This window comes from Bufo gargarizans, chromosome 9 (assembly GCF_014858855.1).
Source record: "Bufo gargarizans isolate SCDJY-AF-19 chromosome 9, ASM1485885v1, whole genome shotgun sequence".
NCBI lineage: Eukaryota > Metazoa > Chordata > Amphibia > Anura > Bufonidae > Bufo > Bufo gargarizans.
In genome coordinates this window covers 175,829,096-175,850,762 of record NC_058088.1, presented here as the reverse complement: position 1 = coordinate 175,850,762, position 21,667 = coordinate 175,829,096, and the positions used below count along the sequence as shown (strand labels likewise).

General features: G+C 44.7%; 1 protein-coding gene across 2 annotated transcripts; it reads right to left on the bottom strand.

Annotated features, from left to right (window-relative positions):
- Positions 1-3,715: 3,715 nt before the first annotated feature.
- On the bottom strand, positions 3,716-21,442 carry LOC122946106 (5-aminolevulinate synthase, erythroid-specific, mitochondrial-like). 2 transcript variants are annotated; one of them, XM_044305455.1, is made up of 11 exons: positions 21,336-21,442; positions 13,678-13,873; positions 13,344-13,511; positions 11,157-11,291; positions 10,846-11,068; positions 9,959-10,143; positions 8,443-8,622; positions 6,343-6,507; positions 5,349-5,617; positions 5,092-5,254; positions 3,716-4,227 (listed from the first exon to the last, which is right to left on the bottom strand). In XM_044305455.1, exons 2-11 carry the CDS (start codon positions 13,853-13,855, stop codon positions 4,064-4,066), a joined length of 1,830 nt encoding a protein of 609 aa, XP_044161390.1. In that variant the 5' UTR covers positions 13,856-13,873; positions 21,336-21,442; the 3' UTR covers positions 3,716-4,063. The 2 variants fall into 2 exon arrangements, with proteins under 2 accessions (XP_044161390.1, XP_044161389.1); XM_044305454.1 differs by lacking the exon at positions 21,336-21,442 and adding an exon at positions 14,615-14,730.
- Between the last annotated feature and the right edge of the window lie 225 nt (positions 21,443-21,667).

The following is a 21,667-nucleotide window of genomic DNA, read 5'->3' as shown; positions in this document are numbered from 1 at the left end:
CAGTGTGTCTATCACAGATGTCCGCATAACAGAAAAAAAAAAATGCCGGATCCGTTTTTCCAGATGACACCGGTATTACAATGCATTTGTCATACGGATCAAGATCCTGATCCGTCTGACAAATGCCATCAGTTTGCATACGTTTTGACAGATCCGACAGGCAGTTCCGGCGACGGAACTGCCTGCCGGAATCCTCTTCCGCAACAGTGAAAGTACCCTTATCTGGATCGGAAAGTGCTGACATGTGTGGGTTGGCCCTAAGCCCTCATAGCACTTCTGACTGACACCTGGACCCCTGGTGCGAAAATACTGCAGCTCCAAGAATAATAGCACCCTGGGTGTCATCCAGCTCTCCCAGAAGATGAGAAATAGAAAAGTTTTCTGTTACCTTTGCAGGTGATGAGACCTCACTGAATGCATTGGAACTACTGTTTTCTACAGAGAGCTTAGCGCGCCACCTGGTGGCTTACTGAAGGTAATACAATTCTTTGTCAGCCACTGCATTGGATTCATGGAGATGCTAGATAGTGGCTCATCTCTCTTCAGAATAAAGGACAGGACATTCTGGAAATCAAGATGTCAGCAGATGTTGGGGAGTGATGTCAGGCTGCCCCCCCCCACAGATCAGATGATGATGACCTATCCTGAGGGTAGATCATCCATATTTAAAGGGGTTGGCTTATCTCACACTTGTCCCATAGGTGCGGGACCCACACCTCTCTCTAGAACGGGACCCCCAAATCAAAGGAAAGCGCAGAGCACACGCATGGCGTGCTCTCCATTCACTTCTTTTGCAGTCCCAAAAAAAACTTCCATAGACGTGAACAGGTAGCGCACTGCGCAAGCGCGACCACCTCTCCATTCACCTCTATGGGAGTTCCAGAAGTAGCCAAGCCACAGATTGACTATTTTTTCGGCCGTGCTTCCTCGTTCACTTTGAGGGCCCCATTCTAGAGATAGATGCGGGTCCCAGAGGTGTGACTCAAAAGTTACTCAACTGGGAGGCAAGGTCCCCGAATTGCGTGATTTTGTGACAGGCGCCCCGATCCTACCCAGATCAGCCTGATCGACAGGTGTATAGGGAGAGAGACATATCAGTCTTAGGCCTCTTGCACATGACCATATGGCTTTTTCAGTATTTTGCAGTCCGCAAAAAACGAATCCGCAAAAAATACGAATGACGTCCGTGTGCATTCCGTTTTTTGCGGAACGGAACATCTGGCCCCTGATAGCACAGTACTATACTTGTCCTTTATGCGGGCAATAATAGGACATGTTTTATCTTTGAACGGAACAGAAATACGGAAATGGAAGGCATACAGAGTATTTTCAGTTTTTTTTTTGCGGATCCATTGAAATGAATGGTTCTCTATACGGAACGCAAAAAACCGGAACATAAACGGAAAAAAAAACCGTTCCTGTGCAAGAGGCCTCTTTTACACATCTGTGGACTCCACGTCACGTTCACTCTATCGGGTTTTCCGTGGTCTGTGGGTCTGTGATGCCATGCCAACACAGAAGCACCCCCTATTTTGTCCGTGATTACGAATCCCGTATGCACATTATAGTCTATGGGTCCGTGAAAACCACCTACACAACACGGATGCCATCTGTATTTTGGTTCGTTGCTAGGAGAGGCTCTGGAAATTAGTTTGCAGCCTAGCAGTGTCGATGAAACACGGACTGAAAATCACGGATCCAGGGATGAAACACGGACATACTGCAGACACAGACACGCTAATGAGGCTTTAGTCTAATAGAAGTCATATCGCGCATGATTGTACTGACAGGCTCCCTTTAAAGGGGTTGTCCAAGAATTTGATACTAATGACCTAGCCTTAGTGGTGGCGTCTGACACCCGGGACCACCGCTGAGAAATACTGTGGTCTCTTCACAGCGCTGTCCATTGTATAGTGGCCGTGCTTGGTATTGCAGCTCAGCTCCATTCACTTGAATGGAACTGAGCTGCGCCTAGGCCATGTGACCAATGAACGTAACGTTGTTGGCCTAGAATGAAGCCTAAGTGCTCACGGATGATCAGCACGGGTCCCCAGAGTGGGACCCCCAACGATACGGTACTTATACTGAGGATAGGTCATCCGTATCAAATTCCCGGATAACCGCTTTCAGCGCTGAACCCGGACATACCCTTATTTTCACCCAGGCAGCCCCCCTGATGTTGGCATCAGAGCATCTCATGCTCTGATGCGCTCCCTTGCCCTGCGCTAAATCGCGCAGGGCAAGGTCTCTTTTGTTTTCAATAACACACTGCCGGGCGGAAACTTCCATCCGGCAGTGTGTTCGGTGACGTCAGCGGCTCTGATGGGCGGGCTTTAGCGCTGCCCTAGCCGTTTTACTGGCTAGGGCAGCGCTAAATCCCGCCCATCAGTGCCGGTGACGTCACCGGGCATCCTGGCAGCCCCATGGAGAGCCCCGGTACGTCATCGGATCTCCAAAAAGAGCCTGAACTGCTCCGATGCTCAAGTCAGGGGGGCTGCCGGGGTGAAAATGGAGGTATGGACAACCCCTTTAACTGAGAATATTTTAACCATGGAAAAAAGTGGAGTTCCCCTTTTAAATAGACACACTCAGGCACTACACGCACAATGGCATCGCTGAACACTTTATTGTCAGTTGACGTGTGAACATCTCAAACACACCCGCATGGCGGTCCGTCCATTATATGCAGATAATACAGAGATCCTACCATCTGAGCATGAAATAAATTACTGCAGAAGCGTGATTATAAGAGGTAATGATATACTGCAGCTAATAGTGCCAGTCCACTAAGGGTTAAGCTGGCCACGCACATTAGACGTATGCCGTCCGAACCTGCTGTTTGTGGCAGGAGCGGCCGAACATTCAATGTGTGTGGCAGCTTCTCAGTTGGAGGATTGAGCATGTTGGATTTCAACATGCCTGATCTTTTCCTTCTCGGGGAGAGGAGTCTGGCAGCGTCTTCCTCCTCTCTTCCTACCCATGGAGGTGCAACTGAGTCAAGTGGATTGGGAGAGATTGCTTGGTGAAATGAGTGTATGTCCAGTCTTAAAGGAGTTTTCCGGGTTACAGATATTGAAGGACTATCCTCAGGATCTGATCGGTGGGGGTCCGACACCTGACAACTCCACCATCAGCTGTTTCAGGCTGCAACGGATGGAAGCAGAAGGCTCCGTCTACCATGTAGTTGTCCAGTACCCATTCAATTGAACAGGAGCCGGGCCGCAGTACCTCTGCACGGCCACTACACAGTGTGTGGCGCTGTCTGCCTCCAGCTCTGTACGCTGTATAGTTTCCGTCTGCCCGAAACAGCAGATCGGTAGGAGGGCCGGGTGTCGGACGCCCAGTGATCTGATATCCTGAGGGCAGGTCATCAATATCTGTAGCCCGGAGAACACCTTTAAGCTACCCAGCAGATTCTGTTGCAGTGATATTATCATCCGTGGCCCAGGCTAGGTGCCCAATAGGGAGGGTGTGAAAACTTTTGCACAATGTCACTTTTTTCTTCAGCTGCATGCTGCTAGTCAGTGTAAGGGTCCATTCACACGTCCGTGAATGTGTCCACACCTGTTCCGCAATTCAGCGGACCCATTCATTCTCTATGGGGCAGGAATGGATGCGGACAGCACACAGTGTGCTATCCGCATTTCCGGAGAGCTCCCCCGATCTTCCGGTCTGCAGCTCCGGAAAAAAATAGAACATGTCCTATTCTTGTCCACAGTTCTATGGGGGTGCGGCCGGGTGTATTGCGGATCCGCAATACACTACGGACGTGTGAATGGACCCTAAATGTCAGGTTATAGTTACACTGACTTCCACGATATCGTGACGTATACTGTACAATGGATGTGACCAATACAAGCTAATGGGCTATGGCTTCCGCCGGCGAGAAGCATCACATGGCCAGTCCCCGGCTAGTCCAGGCCTATATTCTGCACTGACGATTTCTGTGACATCATCAGTGCAGTGCAGTGACATCATCACCACAACAGACAGCTGAGTAGTTAGCAGTTGAATACTTTGGTATTAGACATGTAGACGGTGTGTTGAGGCTCTCCCTGCAGGCTTAGGCGTACATGGTGATGTATTTTGGCTCCATGTTTCCAAAGTATGTTCGCTCCCACTCACTCATCAGGTCAAAGTGCAGGGGGCGGTGGCAGAAGTTGCATTCGGCAGCGGATGGCGACTGCAGTGGCATCCCAACTTCCTTCCATGTTTCAACCAGACACTCTGCGGAAGAAGAATGTGAGCGTTAGGGCTTATGCACACAAACGTATTTTTTTTCCGTTCCGTTTTTTTCCGTCTGCATGCAGAACCATTTACTTCAATGGGGCTTGAAAAAAAACGGAGATGACTCCGTGTGCATTCTATGTCCTCATGTCCCTTCCGCAAAAAAATAGAACATGGCCTATTCTTGTCCGTTTCGCGGACAAGGACAGGCATTATTACAATGGATCCGCAAAGAAAAAAAAAACGGATGTAACATGAACGTCATACGGATGTCATCCGTTTTTACATGCAGTCGTGTGCCTGAGCTCTTAGCCTCATGCACACGACAGTTGTTTGGGTCCGCATCCAAGCCACATTTTTTGCGGCTCGGACGCAGACTCATTCACTTCAATGGAGCCGCAAAAGATGAGGACAGCACTCCGTTTTTTGTCTGCATCGGTTGCTCAGTTTCGTGGCCCCGCAAAAAAAAAAATAGAACATGTCCTATTCTATTCGGCATTTCTATTATGGGCATTCCGCACACAGACGGCATCTGTCTTTTGCAGATCCGCAATTTGAGGACGGCAAAACTCAGCGCGGTCGTGTGCATGAGGCCTTAGTGTAAAGGTGCCTATACACCTTCAGTAGCTGCCGGGTAACACCCCCGTCCCATGGGGTCAGAGGAAAAAGCCACTGACAAAAAAACTGGCGAAAAAACACCCGATCCCGTCAGAGGAGATTCGGGAGCTTCCTATACAAATTAGATTGTTAGCTGGTCTATGAGTTTCCATGGTTACAGACTACAAACAAATCCAGTGTGTAGTCTGATCCTGCAGTCACACTTCCTTCCATCAACCAGCCAAGGCATTGGTGATCATTACTTACCCACGAAGAAATTCATCATGTCAGGAGTGTGGTGTGGGGAGGGAGCCAGCCTCAACAACTCCTCTCCGCGGGGAACGGTCGGGTAATTGATGGCCTGGACGTAAATATTGTGTTCAGACAGAAGGATGTCGCAGATTTTGGAGTTCAGTGCGGCATTGCCAACCTGGCGGGGGACAGAATGAGTTATTGATCCGTACATGATGGAGATATACAGAGCACCATACGTATCATTGTGTGTAGGTCTCTCTCTCTCTTACCCGTATAGGGATGATGTGGCTGGGGCAATTGATGACGGGCAGCCCAGCATCCATGAGCAGTTGGCGCATGTGCTTGACATTGCGCTGGTGGGCACGGCGCAGTGCTTGCCCTTCCTCACTTTTCAAGACGCGCACAGATTCCAATGCTCCGGCGAGCACCATGGGGGGCAGGGAGGTGGTAAAAATGAAGCCGGCAGCGTAGGAGCGCACTGTATCTATGAGGGCAGCTGTGCTAGCCACGTAGCCACCCACGCAGCCGAATGCCTTCCCTAGTGGTAAAAGAGTAGCGAGTCAGTGAAGAAAACAGATGACAAGTCTAAAAGTCTTGGGAATAGTATGCAGTATGATTCATCATGGTTAAAGGGGTTGTCCAAACTTGGTGACGTCAACCCTTATAGTCTGGACCTGTGCACCTGAACATAAAAAAGCAGACTCATCTGCATGTGGTCTGACCGCTGCCCCATACCCGGACGCTTTCCAGTCCACCTGGGACCAGGAAGCGGCTGGGTCCTGTGACGGCTGCGGTCAATCACAGGCCTCGGCGGTCACAACATCTTGAAGGTTACATCACGGCTGATGTGACTGCTGACTGGTCACAGAACGGACCAGAGTCAGGACCACAGGCAGGTGAGACTGCTTTTTTAAATTTTTATATCCAGATGATAGGGGTGGTCGGCTCCAGGGTCTCGGGAGGGGGGAAACTTTTTCTGATTGTGGAGACACCAGCTGGGAATCGTACAGGCAATGCTCCCTGGGAAACGGTATGCAAAATAGCTCTCCTCCAGAAGAAGGAACACTGTCTCTCTAGTGCCCCCTATGGGTAGGTCCCCTGTAAGTCGGTGTCCAACCCATAAAAGAGCCTGGAGCAGAGCTATTTGCATAAAAGGGTTATCAGATAGACTTTTATGACAATGATTCAGATGCGTCCTACAGGCAATCAGTATCTCTGTATAGAGAGTCCATATTCATATCTTATAGAATCTCCGTAACTCACCCAGTGTTCCTGAGATGATGTCTATCTTGTGCATGACGCCATCTCTTTCTCCTACTCCCGCACCCCGCACCCCATACAGCCCCACTGCATGCACTTCATCAACGAATGTCAGGGCGCCATATTTGTGTGCTACATCACACATCTCCTCCAGGGGGCAGATCGCACCTGTAAAGGATATGAAAAATGTGGATTTACCAAACCAATGAATGCAAACTCGCATGACTACCACAAAAGTGTATGATAGAAATATGGATAGACTCCCATCTTAAAGGGGTTGTACAGGAAGTAACCGCGCATATGCTGACACCCCTCGGCTGGGGCTGGGGCTGGGGCCTGGGATGGAGACTGCAAAGACTTAAAGCAGTTAGCCCTTAGGATACCGGAGTTTTTTTTCATTTGTCTATGTTTTTTTTTATTTTTCTTCCCTATCTTAATGGAGCCATAACATTTTTTTTTTTATTTATTTTTTTTAATTTTTTTTCAGTTCACGTATCCATATGACGACTTGTTTTTTGCGGGACAAGTTTTACTTTCTAATGCCACCATTTAATATGGCATACAATGTAGTGGGAAGCAGGAAAAAAAAAATTCCAAATGGGGTGGAATTGAAAAAACAATAATGCAATTCCTTCACCGGTTTACGGATTTTGTCCCTACAGTGTTCCCTTTGCGGCAAAACTGACCCATGCCCTTCATTCTCTGGGTCAGTACGATTACAAGGATACCCCATATGTATAGGTTTGTTATGTCTAAATACTGTAAAAATAAATGTAAACTTTGGGGGGAAAAAAAAAAAATTTAAATCACCATATTCTGACCCCCATAACTTTTTATAGTTATGTCTACTGAACTGTGTGGGGGCTCAATCTGTAGTTTTTATTGATACCATTTTGGAGTGTGTGTGACTTTTTGATCAGATTTTATTACACTTTTTGGGTAAGAGACGCAATGAAAAATGGTGAAACTTCCGTTACACCATACGTCGTATTGGAAAAATATTTTTTATATTTTAATAGTACGGGTGTTTTTGGACGCAGTGATGCCCATGATGTTTATATTTTTTGTTATTTTTTTTTATTCTACGGAAAGGGGGGTGATTTAAATTTTTATATATATATATTTTTTTTTATTCTATATTTTTTTCCTTCCCTTTTTAAAAAAAATGTTTTTGTAGTTAGTATTTGAGGCTCACTCAAAACACTCACAAATTTTTCAATATTTCCATGTTCCATACAGGAGCATGGTAATATGTGAATTGCTCATTTCTTATGTTGGCCTGCCATCTGCTGGCCAACATAAGAATTGCAGCTCTAATACGCTGGGTCTCTTCAGAGAGACCCAGTGTATTAAAGTCAATTGCTGGCATCCCCTTTGGCCACAGGGGGATGCCAGTTTTTGAGTGTTTAGATACCGTGATCACACCTGGTCATGGCATCTATAGGTTGTAAGGACCGCAATCGGCATTATTGCCATGAGCATTTAGGCCTCTTCCTATGCCAGTGGCGTCACCGTGTATCGGTCACGTGACTTAAGCACAGCTCAGTCCAATTCAAGTGAATAGGGCTGAGCTGCAATACCAAGCACAGCCACTATACATTGGACAGCACTGTGCTTGGTTAGCTGAGAGGAGACCACAGCGCTCACCAGAGCTTCATTTAGCGCAGCGGCCTCTTCCAACGGCTGATGAGTCAGGAGTCAGAACCCCACCGATCAGATATTGATGGCCTATCCTGAGGCTATGCCATCATTATCAAATTCCTAGATAATCCCTTTAAACTTAAATGGCTGCTGCATGAAAAGCCATGCAGCTTTCTCATATACTATATGTTTCAGTTCCTCACCATTTCACGATCTCTGTTTACTGCCAATGAATGAGAATGTTTTTATTTACACCAAGGGCAAGGGACGGATTGGCCATAGACCTCACAGGGAAATTTCCCAGTGGGCCGCCTGGGCTCTTCTCATGGCTGGACTGTCTTGTTCTTGGGATTGGTGGAGTGGGCGGAGGAGGTGGCGGTCCCAGACCGTGGACATCTACAGGTCATTTATTTACATCGTCCACCATGTTTGAGTGGACAGTAGGAGAGTATGAGGACTTACCATCCATAGAGTGGACAGTCTCAAAGGCAACAATCTTGGGTGTTTTAGGATCTGATTTACGGAGCTGTTCTTCAAGATGGGCAGGGTCATTATGACGGAAGACATATTTTGCCACACCACTGTTCCGGATGCCCTGGATCATAGAGGCATGGTTTCCTGCATCCGAGTAAATCTCACAGCCTGGAAATAAAGACAAAAGATGATTACAAGCAGCCATAATTAAAGGGACACTATATTACTATACGGAATGAACACCAGGGGGCACCATTATCATGACATTTACAGAATATGTCACAACTGGAGTATTTCTGTAGTAAACTTCAAAAGCAACTCATTTTTATGCTGAATGATAATAACCAAACATTTAATGATGGCACAGCCCTTTAAGCTTCAAAATTTACATTTAGTGACCCTTTTATTTGCATATTCAATTTACATTTTGGATAATTAAGGAGAGCAGCAACAAAGGGATCTGCTAACTTGGTGTTGCAGAATGGCGACCACTTGCCTAGCACACCTGTGTATGGGGAGAGTATAATAGCTCTTATAATGTGCTAAAGGTGAAGATACCAGCATATCCACATTCACTCCCCTTTATTCTTTCCTCCCATCCTATGCCCTCTCTCCTCCTCTGTTCCCTCCTCCATTCTTCTCTCTTCTCCACTCCTTCCTTCGCTCCTGTACACACTTCTCTCCTCCCTTCTCCTCGCTACTCTACTCCATGCATCCCTGTTCCTCTATTCTCCACTCCTCCCTTCTCAACTCAACTCCTCCTCTCATTTCTTCTGTCTTCTCTCCTCATTTCTCCTCTCTACTGCACTCCTCCCTCTCCTTCTCCTCTCTTCTCTCTTCTCCACTCCTCCCTTCTCCTCTCTTCTCCACTCCTCCCTTCTCCTCTCTTCTCCACTCTTCACTTTTTGGTTCTCCTCTCCTCCCTTCTCTTCTCCTCTGTCCTCCCCTCACTTCCCCCCTCTTCTCTCCTCTCATCTTCTCTCTAGCCCACTCACTTATTTTCTCCCCCTTCTCCACTCCTTCCTTCTCCTCTCTCTTCCCTTCTCCTGTCTTTTCTATTCCTCCCCTCCCTTCCTCTCTCTTCTTGCCGCTCTTCTCTTCACTCCTCCCCTCCCTTCTTTTCTCTACTCCACTCCTCGTTTCCCTTCTCTCTCCCCCTCTTTATGACACTCCTTGTTTCCCTTCTCAACTCCTGCCTTACCCCCTCTTCTCTCCTCCATCGCTGTCCCACCCTTCTCCTCTCTCCTACTCTACTCTACACGCCCCTCCCTTCTCCTCTGAAGAAATTTCAATGTAGAAAATACCTGAAAAGTATGAAGAATGCATTGTCACTACTTGTCACTGCCATTGCATAAATAGGATATCGGTAAGGGGGATAACGGTAAACAGTGTTTGGGTGCAACACCTTTCATTTTACACTTTGCTGTAAACGAGAAACCGCAGCCCCCAAATCTTTCCTGCTGCCCCACAGAGAAGTCCCATTCTGCAAATGTACTTTACCCACCTGGTAACATCTTTGCCAAAGTGAAAAGAGTGGAGTCGTTGGCAACAAAGCAGGAAGAGAAGAGCAGGGCCGCATCCTTGTGGTGCAGATCTGCTAATTCACATTCCAGGTCCACATGGTATTTGCTGGTGCCAGAAATGTTCCTAGTTCCTCCTGCCCCTGCTCCGTTCTCTTTAAGAGCCTCCCTGATAAGAAAAACATGGAGGAGATTTAACAATATTACAGCTATCATTACAGATCACTTGCTTTCTGGCACTAAAGGGGACATACAAAAACGAACACACGCTCCTGAATGTTCTACATTTCTTAGTTTGTACAGTATTTTAATTGTTAGTGCATCAGATTGTACTCCAGAGCTGACCTTCCTGTGTGTATGTTTGGTCACCTGGCCAATGCACACATTTTGTATCAAACATATAAATCAAAATTCTTGACAATTCCTCCTGCTCTTTGTTGCACCTCTGTCAATTTTGGATATGTTACTTCCATTGTACAAAAGTACCTAGGAAGATGGCTGAATTCACAATTCTTCTGGATGCAGAGCTGAAATCTTGGAGCAAACGTTTACATAAATCTTAGTTTGGTGATATGTTTTTTTTATGGAAGTTGGAGATATGTTTTTTTTAATGAAAGTGTGGTCTTTAGATGAGGTTCTCTATACTTATCTGATGTAGAGGAACCTAACTTTTCCACCTAATTACAAGAGCTAAGCTCTTATGGGCATGTCTGTCAACAAGCTTGTCGACTGTTCCTGTTGGCAATCAGCAGAATTTTGAATGGACTAGAATACAGCCTCTCATGGCCACTTTTTATGTACAGTCTTCTTGTGTATGGATTGGGAACTGGCCTTCAAGGGCCAAAATACACTTTTGTCTTTTTGTACTTACGAAATAGCTTTAATCACCCGAGGGTGCCTGCTCATGCCCAGGTAATCATTGCTGCACCAAACGGACACTTCCTTCTTTTTTCCCTGGAGGTCAGAGAAATCCTCAGCAAACGGGTAAGCGCTGGCCTTACGGTTCACAGTCTTGAACACCCGGTATGTGTAGTCCTGTTTCTTCTCCTCAATCCTCCGGTTGAAGAACTCATCGTAGCCAAAGGCAGCTCCACCTGGGGAAGTATATGAAAGGGTCTTCAAGACCTGGATACTGTAACTTGACAACAATAGAACAATTTTTTTAGAAGACCTGTAACGTACCTGACATGTTTTCTTTAATCAGATGAGTTGGAATGAGAGGAGCTCCAGTTCCAAGGTTAACTTTTTTAGGGGAGTCACCACAGAACTTCTTCTTCAGGTTTGACTTGACTTCATACAGCAGAGAACTAAGAGCATCTGATAAACAGATAATTATATAATGATATAATTACATTTTGACCTAATCGGTTCAATTTGATCTAAAGCCCAAGAACTAGATGTCCTTGAACGTTTGGATCGCCGGTCAGCTGTGTGAAGTTATAGGAATATTTTCTATTGGAGTCAGACTAGGGTTCCTTAGGCCAAACAGAGATAATCAATCTTAGGCTCTACTGACTCTTTGTATAAATACATACAGTTAGGTCCATATAAATTTGGACACTGACACAAATTTTGTCTTTATTACCTGTTTACTAAAACATATTCAAGTTATAGTTATATAATGGACATAAAGTCCAGACTTTTAGCTTTTATTTGAGGGTATCCAAATTGGATGAAGGGTTTAGGAGTTGGACAAAGTAATTGGACAATTGACTCAAAGGCTGTTTCCTGGGCAGGTGTGGGCAATTCCTTCATTATTTCATTCTCAAGCACATAAATGGCCTGGAGTTGATTTTAGGTGTGGTGTTTGCATTTTTGCTGAGAAGTAAACATGCGGTCAAAAGAGCTCTCTATGCAGTTGAAACAAGCCATCCTTCATCTGCGAAAACAGAAAAAACCCATTCGAGAAATTGCTGCACTATTAGGAGTGGCAAAATCTACAGTTTGGTACACCCTGAGAAAGAAAGCACTGGTGACCTCAACAATGCAAAAAGACCTGGACGCCCACGGAAGACAACAGTGGTGGATGATCGCAGAATAATTACCATGGTGAAGAGAAGCACCTTCACAACAGCCAACCAAGTGAACCACACTCTCCAGGATGTAGGCGTATCAATATCCAAATCTACCATAAAGAGAAGACTGCATGAAAGGAAATACAGAGGGTTCACTGCACGGTGCAAGCCACTCATCAGCCTCAAGAATAAGCAGGGTAGGTTGGACTTTGCTTAAAAAAAAAAAACAACTTCTGGAAGAACATTATTTGGACAGATGAAACCAAGATCAACCTCTACCAGAATGATGAAAAGAAAAAAGTATGGCGAAGGCATGGTACAGCTCATGATCCAAAGCATACTACATCATCTGTAAAACACGGCAGAGGCAGTGTGATGGCTTAGGCATGCATGGCTGCCAGTGGCCCCGGGGCCCTAGTGCTTATTGATGATGGGACACAGGACAGAATCAGCCGGATGATGTCTGGGGTTTTCAGAGACATACTGTCTGCTCAAATGCAGCCAAACTGATTGGTCGGCGTTTCATAATACACATGGACAATGACCCAAAACATAAAACCAAAGCAACCCAGGAGTTTATTAAAGCAAAGAAGAGGAATATTCTTCAATGGCCGAGTCAGTCACCGGATCTGAACCCAATAGAGCATTTCACTTGGTAAAGACTAAACTTCAGACAGAAAGGCCACAAACAAACAGCAACATGATAACCGCGGCAGTAAAGGCCTGGCCGAGCATTAAAGAGGAGGAAACACAGCGTCTGGTGATGTCCATGAGTTCAAGACTTCAGGCAGTCATTGCCAACAAAGGGGTTTCAACCAAGTATTAGAAATTAACATTTTAGTTACAATTATTTAATTTGTCCAATTACTTTTGAACCCCTGAAATGAAGGGATTGAGTTTAAAAAAATGCTTTAGTTCCTCACATTTTTATGCAATCATTTTGTTCAACCCACTAAATTAAAGCTAATGTGTGAACTTCACCTGCATCTGAATGGTTTTGTACAAAATCCATTGTGGTAAAGTACAGAACAAAAATTAGAAAAATGTTGTCTGTCCAAATATATCTAGACCTAACTGTATAATCCATAAAGTGTTGGTTATTTGTAAAATAGACCCTGGTGGCAAGTGTTTGTGGTCATAGTTGGGAGACACCACCCGATCTTCATGTCCTTATAGAGATCTGGCATTGTCACTTACTACACTAGATCTAATCAGCAGCATTATTATGTCCCACCATTCTCAGCTTATTGGTCAAGTATCAACCATTAACCAATCAAGAGGACGTGCATCCTGTTTTGGATACAGCCATAGCTGACTATGAGCTACATCCAGTCTCCACTTGCAATGTTTGTACCTTTCTTGAAGGCCTGTAGATCCTCTTGAACTTCAGGACCAGCCTTCTGGACAATGAAACTGCCTTCTTTCTCCATCTCTGTCTCGATGAAAGGGCACTTGGTATTGGCCGTGGCAGCTTGAGGAGCGGCTTGTGCCAAGGTGCGCCTACTGGAGGCTCCAGAAGAGACTGGAATGGTAAAAGTTGCATTATATCCCCAATCATGGAACATTCAAATGTGGATGCATCCTAAAGTACTATGAGATGTCTTTAAAAGAGTTGTGAGACTGCAGACAGTCATCTGAGTACAATAGAAAGAGTCCCAAATGTGCATTTTCAGAATGATAAGTCTTACCTCCAGGCGACAGTGTGGTGTCCTTGACTTTCTGCTGAATATTGGTAGAAGTAGCCAAGGCGCGGGTCACCATGACTGGACAGCGCTCCGCACTGCGCAGAATCATTGGGTGGGCGAACCGCAGGAACACCGAGGGGTCCCGGGTGTAGAAGGGACAGAGTTTGATGAGAGAAGTCATGTTCACACGTTACGGTGTCTGCAATGAGAAGCAGTGACAACATTGGAATCCTTCAGTCACTTGCAGACTTTTTGGAGTCTTGAGTAATTACAACCATTGAGAAAACACAAACAGTAGTAGAGGAAATGCCTCTATTGCTCCATAGCAGCTCATGGCCACACATCGGGGGTTATTAGACCGAAAGATAAACTACTCTGTTTCACAGAAAGAGTTTGAAAGACGAGCTGGGCATAGTGAGAAGTTTCCACTGGGTAGTCCTCCTCCAGCTTCTCTCCAATGAGCACGGCAGGTCTTTCCCTATACGCAAACAGAGAAAGACCCATCACGCTGGCTGGGGAGAAACCAGAGGTGAGCTGCCAACAGACTTCTCCCCGAGCCCAGATCGTTGTTGTGAGATGAGGGACCCTGCCTATGGTACAGACAGCATGATACTGCTGACAGGTTCCCTTTAAGATCTCACTAATATAGTGTCCTCTGGCAGTGGCTTATCTCACACGGGATCGTGCATGTTGACATCCAACATGCCCAATCATTCTTGCTCCCAATATCTGCCATCAGGAGAGTCCGGACACCCACATATACTGTACATAAGACAGGTTTGGACAACTTTTGTGTAATCATGAATTATAATATGTAAAAAAGAGTTACCCAAAGAGGACAACCCCTCGAAATTTGTAATATACCAAACACGTGCATTCCGTAGTATGCTGTGTATTGTCTATGTATATATCTATAGATGTGTATGTATAAAAGCATTACCCCATGTGCTTCTCTGCACTCCGAGATTCACACTCATCAGTGTTGGCCTTATGTCAATAAGCTGGAGGACAAGATGTCTGCTCCTTGAATTTCTTGGGTCATTCGCTCAGTAGGCTGGGACTATCTTAATGGCAGAGGCAGCAGTTTTCACTCGGCTATAGAGAGTGTCCATAAGAGATAACGTACTCTAGTGGTGTTATCTGTGGCACTACCAAGTCACACCCAGCAGATCACGGGCGGTTCTGTACAAGATGCTCCATGACCAGACGTGAAGAGGATGGAATACTGGAGACCAAACACTAAAGCGTCAAACCAAGATAGCAGGCTCCATCGGTTAGGTGATCAGCACCAGACAAACCTTGGCAGAACCAAGAACCATAATAATCTTAGGGAAATCTTCTCTATAGAGTGTGATAGACAGGAGACCCACTGTGACCATTCATGAGGGAACATACACCTAGATCCAAAGGATTCCAAAAGCATGGCTGCTTTCTTCTAACAGCACCACACCAGTCTACAGGTTGTAAGTGGTATTGCAGCCCTCAATGGCCATTCATCACCCATCCACAGGATAGGAGATAAATGTCTGGTCGGTGGGGGCCCCACCGCTGTGCCCCCCATTGATTACTGCCCAGCCACAACGAGGAGGAGTCTGCATGCAGTGGCGGTTGGGCATTTATGCTGCTCCTTCATTCAGGGTTTGGCTACATGGTAATTTTGGACCCGACAGCTGTTGAACGACCAAAGATCACAGAGTAGTGGGACTGCCATGGAGAAGAATGGGGTCTCAGCGGGCGTCTCGAAATGCAAATTACCAAAAATTCAACACTGCTGCATCTTTTGCTATTTGAGTTTCACGGTTGCAGCAAACATGCAAGTCGTGCTGCAACTTCCATTAATTCATTCGTCAGTCCTGCTGCAGTATTTGGGTGGGATGCGATCACGTGACACATGTCGCGCCCAAAATGGCCATGTAGCCGTACCCTCAACGTTCATTGGACTAAGGGATGTAATCGAGACAAGGTCTCCACCTCGTAGACTCTAAATGGAGAAGAAGGGTGCACGTTTGACCACTGCTGCATTCAAACTCCTCCTCACTGTGGTCGTGGCGGAGGAGTGGATTCCCTTCAACTGATCATGGGGGTCCCAGCCCCTATCCTGTAGATAAATGACGATTTTGAGACAATCCATTTAAAGGGGTTTTCCTGATGACCCTTACTGAGGATAGGTCATCAGTATATGATCAGTGGGGGTCCACACGAACCCCCCGCGATCAGCTGTTTGAGAAGGCATCGGGGCTTCTGTGAGCACCACAGTCTCATAACTTTTCCTAGGCCAGTGACGTTCATCGGTCACATGGCCTAGATGCAGCTCAGCTCCATTGAAGTGAATGGAGCTGAGCTGTAATACCAAGCACAGCCACTATACAATGGACGGCGCTGTGCTTGGTAAGCAGGGAGAAGGCCGTGTCTCTGGTGCTTTCTCAAACAGCTGATTACAATAATAGGACATGTTCTATCTTTGAATGGAAATACGGAAACGGAAGGCATACTGAGTACCTTCCATTTTTTTTGCAGATCCATTGAAATGAATGGTTCCGTATATGGAACGTAAAAGGGGGAAAAAAAACGTTTGTGTGCAAGAGGCCTAAGAAATGAGGGTCCTGATGCCGATAATAGGAAATTTGTAAGTTTTGGGGAATTTTAATGCCATAATCCCTCTGCCCAGTGTACGTATAATGTCAGAGGTGACTAATCCGAGCCGCGATCTTGAGTGTTCAGTTTAATCCGGTACCTTGCTCAAGAGGAATGCGGCCACAACTTACTTCCAGTTACAATGACGCAAGAGGCTCCCACCCCCCATGTGATTACGGAGCTGACAGCACAAGAACCCTTCTAGACGTGACAGAGCGTTGCCACCCAAAATGGTCATATGGGTGACAACCTACTGTATATGGTGACCATTGTCATCACCCAGCTTTCCCAGTGTCCTGCATCATTCTGCTCCAGAACTGCAGTACCATCCTCCCACACATGCGACGTAAACACAAAGTACATTATGATTATGCGACATTTAATAAATTTGTCGCAATTTTCAACATTTTTGTTAAATCAGGCCTTCTTTTGATTCAGTAGATAAATCTCAATGCGGTTAGTTTTCATGTGTTTTAGGGTCATGCACACAAACGTATTTTATGTCCGTGTCCATTCAGTTTTTTTTGCAGCCCATATGCGGAACTGTTTATTTCAATGGGGCCGCAAGAAAACGGAAATCACTCCGTGTGCATTCTGTATCCGTATGTCCGCAAGTCTGTTCTGCAAAAAAATAGAACAGGTCCTATTCTTGTCCGTTTTGCGGACAAGGACAGACATTGTTACAATGGATCTGCAAAAAATACGGATGTCATCTGTTTTGTTTGCAGATCCATATTTTGCGGACCGCTAAATACATACGGTCGTCTGCATGAGCCCTTATGTGCATTTTTAGGACATGGGGCTTTTTCTGGATACTTTTCCACCTATAGGGCTATTTATACAGCATTTTTTTGCAGGCAAAATTTGGTATGGATCTCACCACTTTCCATTGTTTTCAATGGTTTATAGACATGACCACAGCACTGCCGCAGCAACACACACCGTGTGGAATCCGTACCAAATCTTTTCTGCAAAAGACGCCACGTGAAGGGCCCTAAATAACAAAAATGCACAAAAAAGCTGTAGGATTTTTATTGCATAAAAAAAAAAAAAGCAAAAAAACGCAATCCTCTAAATAAAGCATTTTCGTGATAGATTCTCCTATGGCTTTCTGACTTAATTTGCGTTTCAAGATCTGTGCTTGCAGTCAGTGACTAGAAACAGCCATTGCTTACATTCAGGTCCTGTTATCTAGCTGGAAACTCTGATATGCTGAAAGGAGTCTTGCACCTGCAAGAGCAGCATGTGGCTTAGGTGTCATTCACTGACAGCAAGCAGAGATCTTGAAAACTGCACAAAGTATGTTGGAAAGTTGCACATGTTCTATTGGCATCTCCGTTAATGTGCTCACAAAAGCCTGCTGGTCCCTGTGGATCTACATAATGTATGTAGATGTAGTGGGCATAATAGGTAATGGATACTATAAAGGGGGGGACAATTGCATCCTAGCAATTACTCCTCGAGACCAGTCCTTACGACATCCAGGGCCAATTGCCTATTAATATATTTTAATGTATTTTTGTATGCAGGTACTCTGCTAAATGACAAGTCGCAATTTCAGGCATCGGTGCAAGACCTTAAACGCGTCATGCGACTTTGATAAGATCCAAGTTGCAGGATGGTTCCCACCCTGAGGGCTTAGGGTTCGGCTACATGGCGATCTTGGATCCAAGGATCGTGGTGCTAGCGCACAAATGAATGGGGCAGCAATGTGACTTGCACGCGACCCCAGAATCTAAAAAAATCCAGCAGTTTGGCGCATATCTGGTATTATAACCTAGGCCAGGGACGCCCAACCTGCGGCCCTCCAGCTGTTGTAAAACTACAACTCCCACCATTCCCTGCTGTAGGCTGATAGCTGTAGGCATGCCCGGTCAGGCTAGGAGTTGTAGTTTTGCAACAGCTGGAGAGCCGCAGGTTGGGCATCCCTGGCCTAGGAGGAAAAAATGGATAGTATAAAAATATATCACAGTGCCCTATATAATACATTATTAGAAGCTCCTGCACCCAATGCAAACCCCCCCACCTACCCTGTGCCATTTATAATACCGGTGACTTCTGATATGGTAGAAGGACCTTTGGGCCCCTGCGGACACCAGGGCCTGGGTGCGACTGCTACCTGTGCAGCCATTACAGCATCACCCCCCATATAGCCCCTGGTTTGACATTCTGGTCTGATGCGTCGGTTACTGTTTATGTTACTATAGGGGAAGGACTGGCCTCTCGGTAAAATGTTGTATCTGGTCGCGTCTGATTCGACATTTTTACTTGGAAGAGCGTCTTTATCAGCAGAGGAGGTACATATGATAACAGGCGTCCTGCTCAGGAGGAGATACAGGAGTGTCGCTAAGTCTGCTGATGTCGACAGCAACCAGTGACATCACCACGCACACCGCCCTATGTACAGGGCTGGAGATAGTGCTGGTGATAGATATCACCCTACGCAAGAAAACAACAGTACCCCCCCACAGCCATTTTGTACAGAATTTGTGAACTGCTCGTGTATTGGGACTCAGGGCCTTTTGTATAAAACAGGTCTGAAAGGAGAAATGGCCTTGTAGTCCCTAGCGACCAATCAGAGCTCAGCTTTCATTTCTTTAACTGCTCTGGAATAATAAAAGCTGCTCTGTGATTGGTTGTCATGGACAAGCTTTGGTTACCAAGGGAAACTTTGAAAAATAAGGCCCTGGAGCCTCTGAGCTTCTGCTCAACTGAACTCAGGGGGGCGGATTTGACATTTCTTGGGCCCCAAGCAAAGTTATGTCTGGGGACCCCTGCTACTCTCCACCCTCTTGTCCAACTAAGCTCCTCGCTGTTTGCCCACTGATCCCCACTCTCAGCTTAGCAGTGCAGCCTGGGCACTTCTGCTAGCGCTCTACAGCTGGGAAGGGCCCCTCCACCCTTGGGCCCCTGTGCAACTGAACGGGGTAGTCATTTTTTTCCAGGGGGCTCTCTGATCTCTGGGGCCTCAATCATTTGCTTGGTTTGCATGCTGGTAACGTCCGCACTGATGGTTCAGCAACGGGGTGGACCCTTAAAATCTGCCTAATAGCTACCCTTGGAGTATGACTGCAGTAAACCCCAATATCTCATTTCCTTTTCTCTCTGCCACACTAATAGGGGTTAAGGAAGCTGAGATATGGTGAGCTGTTTGTTTGGAGCCCCCCACCAAAGACTTGGAGGACTAAAACATGATAAACATTGCATGGTCACTGCCGTCACATCGGAATTTTCATTTTTTCAAGGGGAGGAAGGTGTTAATAAAACTGGCATTGGTCAGGTTACGACCACATGGTGCGGCTGTGTTGCAGCTGCAAAGCGACTGCGTTGCGGTCACGTACCTGCGGTGGCTGTACGGGCCACAGGGGACTCTAATTAAACTAAGGAGACTGCACTGATTAGACGGTTTGCATTGTTAATGGCCGTGCATCACCTGCAATACCGTGCAGCCATTAAGGACTCATGCACACGAACGTATTTTCATTCCATGTCAATGGGTCCGCAAAAAAAAAACTGAAATTACTCTGTGTGCATTGCGTTTCTGTATGTCTGTTCCGCAAAAGAATAGAACATGTCCTGTGGTCCGCATTACGGACAAGGATAGTACTGTTTTATTAGGGGCCAGCTGTTCTGTTCCGCAAACTACGGAATGCACACGGACGTCATCCGTATTTTTTGTGGATCCGTGTTTTGCAGACCGCGAATTACATACAGTCGTGTGCATGAGCCCTAACAAGGCAGACTGACTGAACAGTGCAGTCTTATTAGTTTATTTGGACCTAATACTAAGGTTCTGTTCACATCAGCGTTTAGAATGGAAATTACAACGCAGTGCCTGATCCGATATACGACCGACACTACTGTCGAGCCCCGTGGACCCCAATGACCCATTAACTTATATTAAGGTCCACTGGATTAAAAAAAATAGCGCTGCACGCAATGATCTCGGAAAATCTGATGGAATTTGAATGTAACCCTCAACTCATATGCGAACAGAGCTTTTGGGCTACATGCGGATTTTGACATCGATTTGCCCCAGATGTCACCCTTTGCACTGAAAATCGGCACAAACAATTGACTTTTACTATTGAGTAGATGAGATGTTCACAATCTAATTTTCTGTGGATTTTAGATGACATTAAAAATAATAGTAATACATAATTATAAAAATTATAGATGACAAAAAAGACAACATGCTAAAAATAATAGTAAAAAATAATCATTCCAAAAAATGAGATAATAATAAATACTAAATATATTAAAAATAATAGTAATAAATAATTATTAAAAATAAAAAGAGGAGAAAAAATATGAATAAATATTTATAAAAACAAAATAATAGATTATAGAAAGACAAAATATATTAAACATAATAGTAATAAATAATTATAAAAATAATAGATGATAAAAAGACAACATGCTAAAAATAATAGTAAGAAATAATCATTTAAAATAATGGTATGATAAAAAATACAAAATATATTAGTAGTAATTAATAATTATTAAAAATAATAGCTACAAAACAAAATATATAAAGAATATTAATAAATAATTATAAAAAAATAATAGATTTAAAAAAATATATATTAAAAATAATAGTAATAATTATAAAAATAATAGATGACAAAAAGACAACATGATAAAAATAATTGTAAAAAATAACCCTTCAAAATAATGAGATATTAAAAAAATACAAAATATATTTAAAAAAAGTTATAAATAATTATTAAAAGTAAAAGATGATAAATACAAACTATATTAAAAATAAAAAAGTTGATAAAAAGACAATCTGCTAAAATAAATGGTAAAAAATAATTATACTAAATAAAAGTAATAGAAATCGATTATAAAAACCAGTACAATTTTGTAGCAGTAGATAGCATATTTTCTAAAGCTAATCACATGATGACTGGACATTGTTTTATGTCCACAGTTAATACATCGGTAAGTATAGTATTAGCTTATTAGTTGCTACTATTTGCACGACTGTCCGTAGTAAGCCCTGTGGTGCCAATAAAAGTCCTTACCTGTTGCCCTGCACTGAGGACGAACATGAAGTGCTTATCATGACTGGTGCAGATAGTGAAGCCTGCAGGAGGACACACCCGCTCACTTCTCATTGGTTCAGTGTCACAAATTTAAAGGAATGAAAAAAAAAAAGGAAGAAAACACTTGTGAAATTACAAGCAGTGAAGTGAATCGTATGAACAAGAACTAATGAGACATAAAATTGTCAAATTCAGGCCCATATTTGAAAGGAGAATTTCCACGTGCTGGAGCTCCCCTTTAAGGTCTACATCTGGTTGATAACTGAAATGTCAGCCAATGTTTTAGTTTTCTAGGTCCCCATGTGATTGTC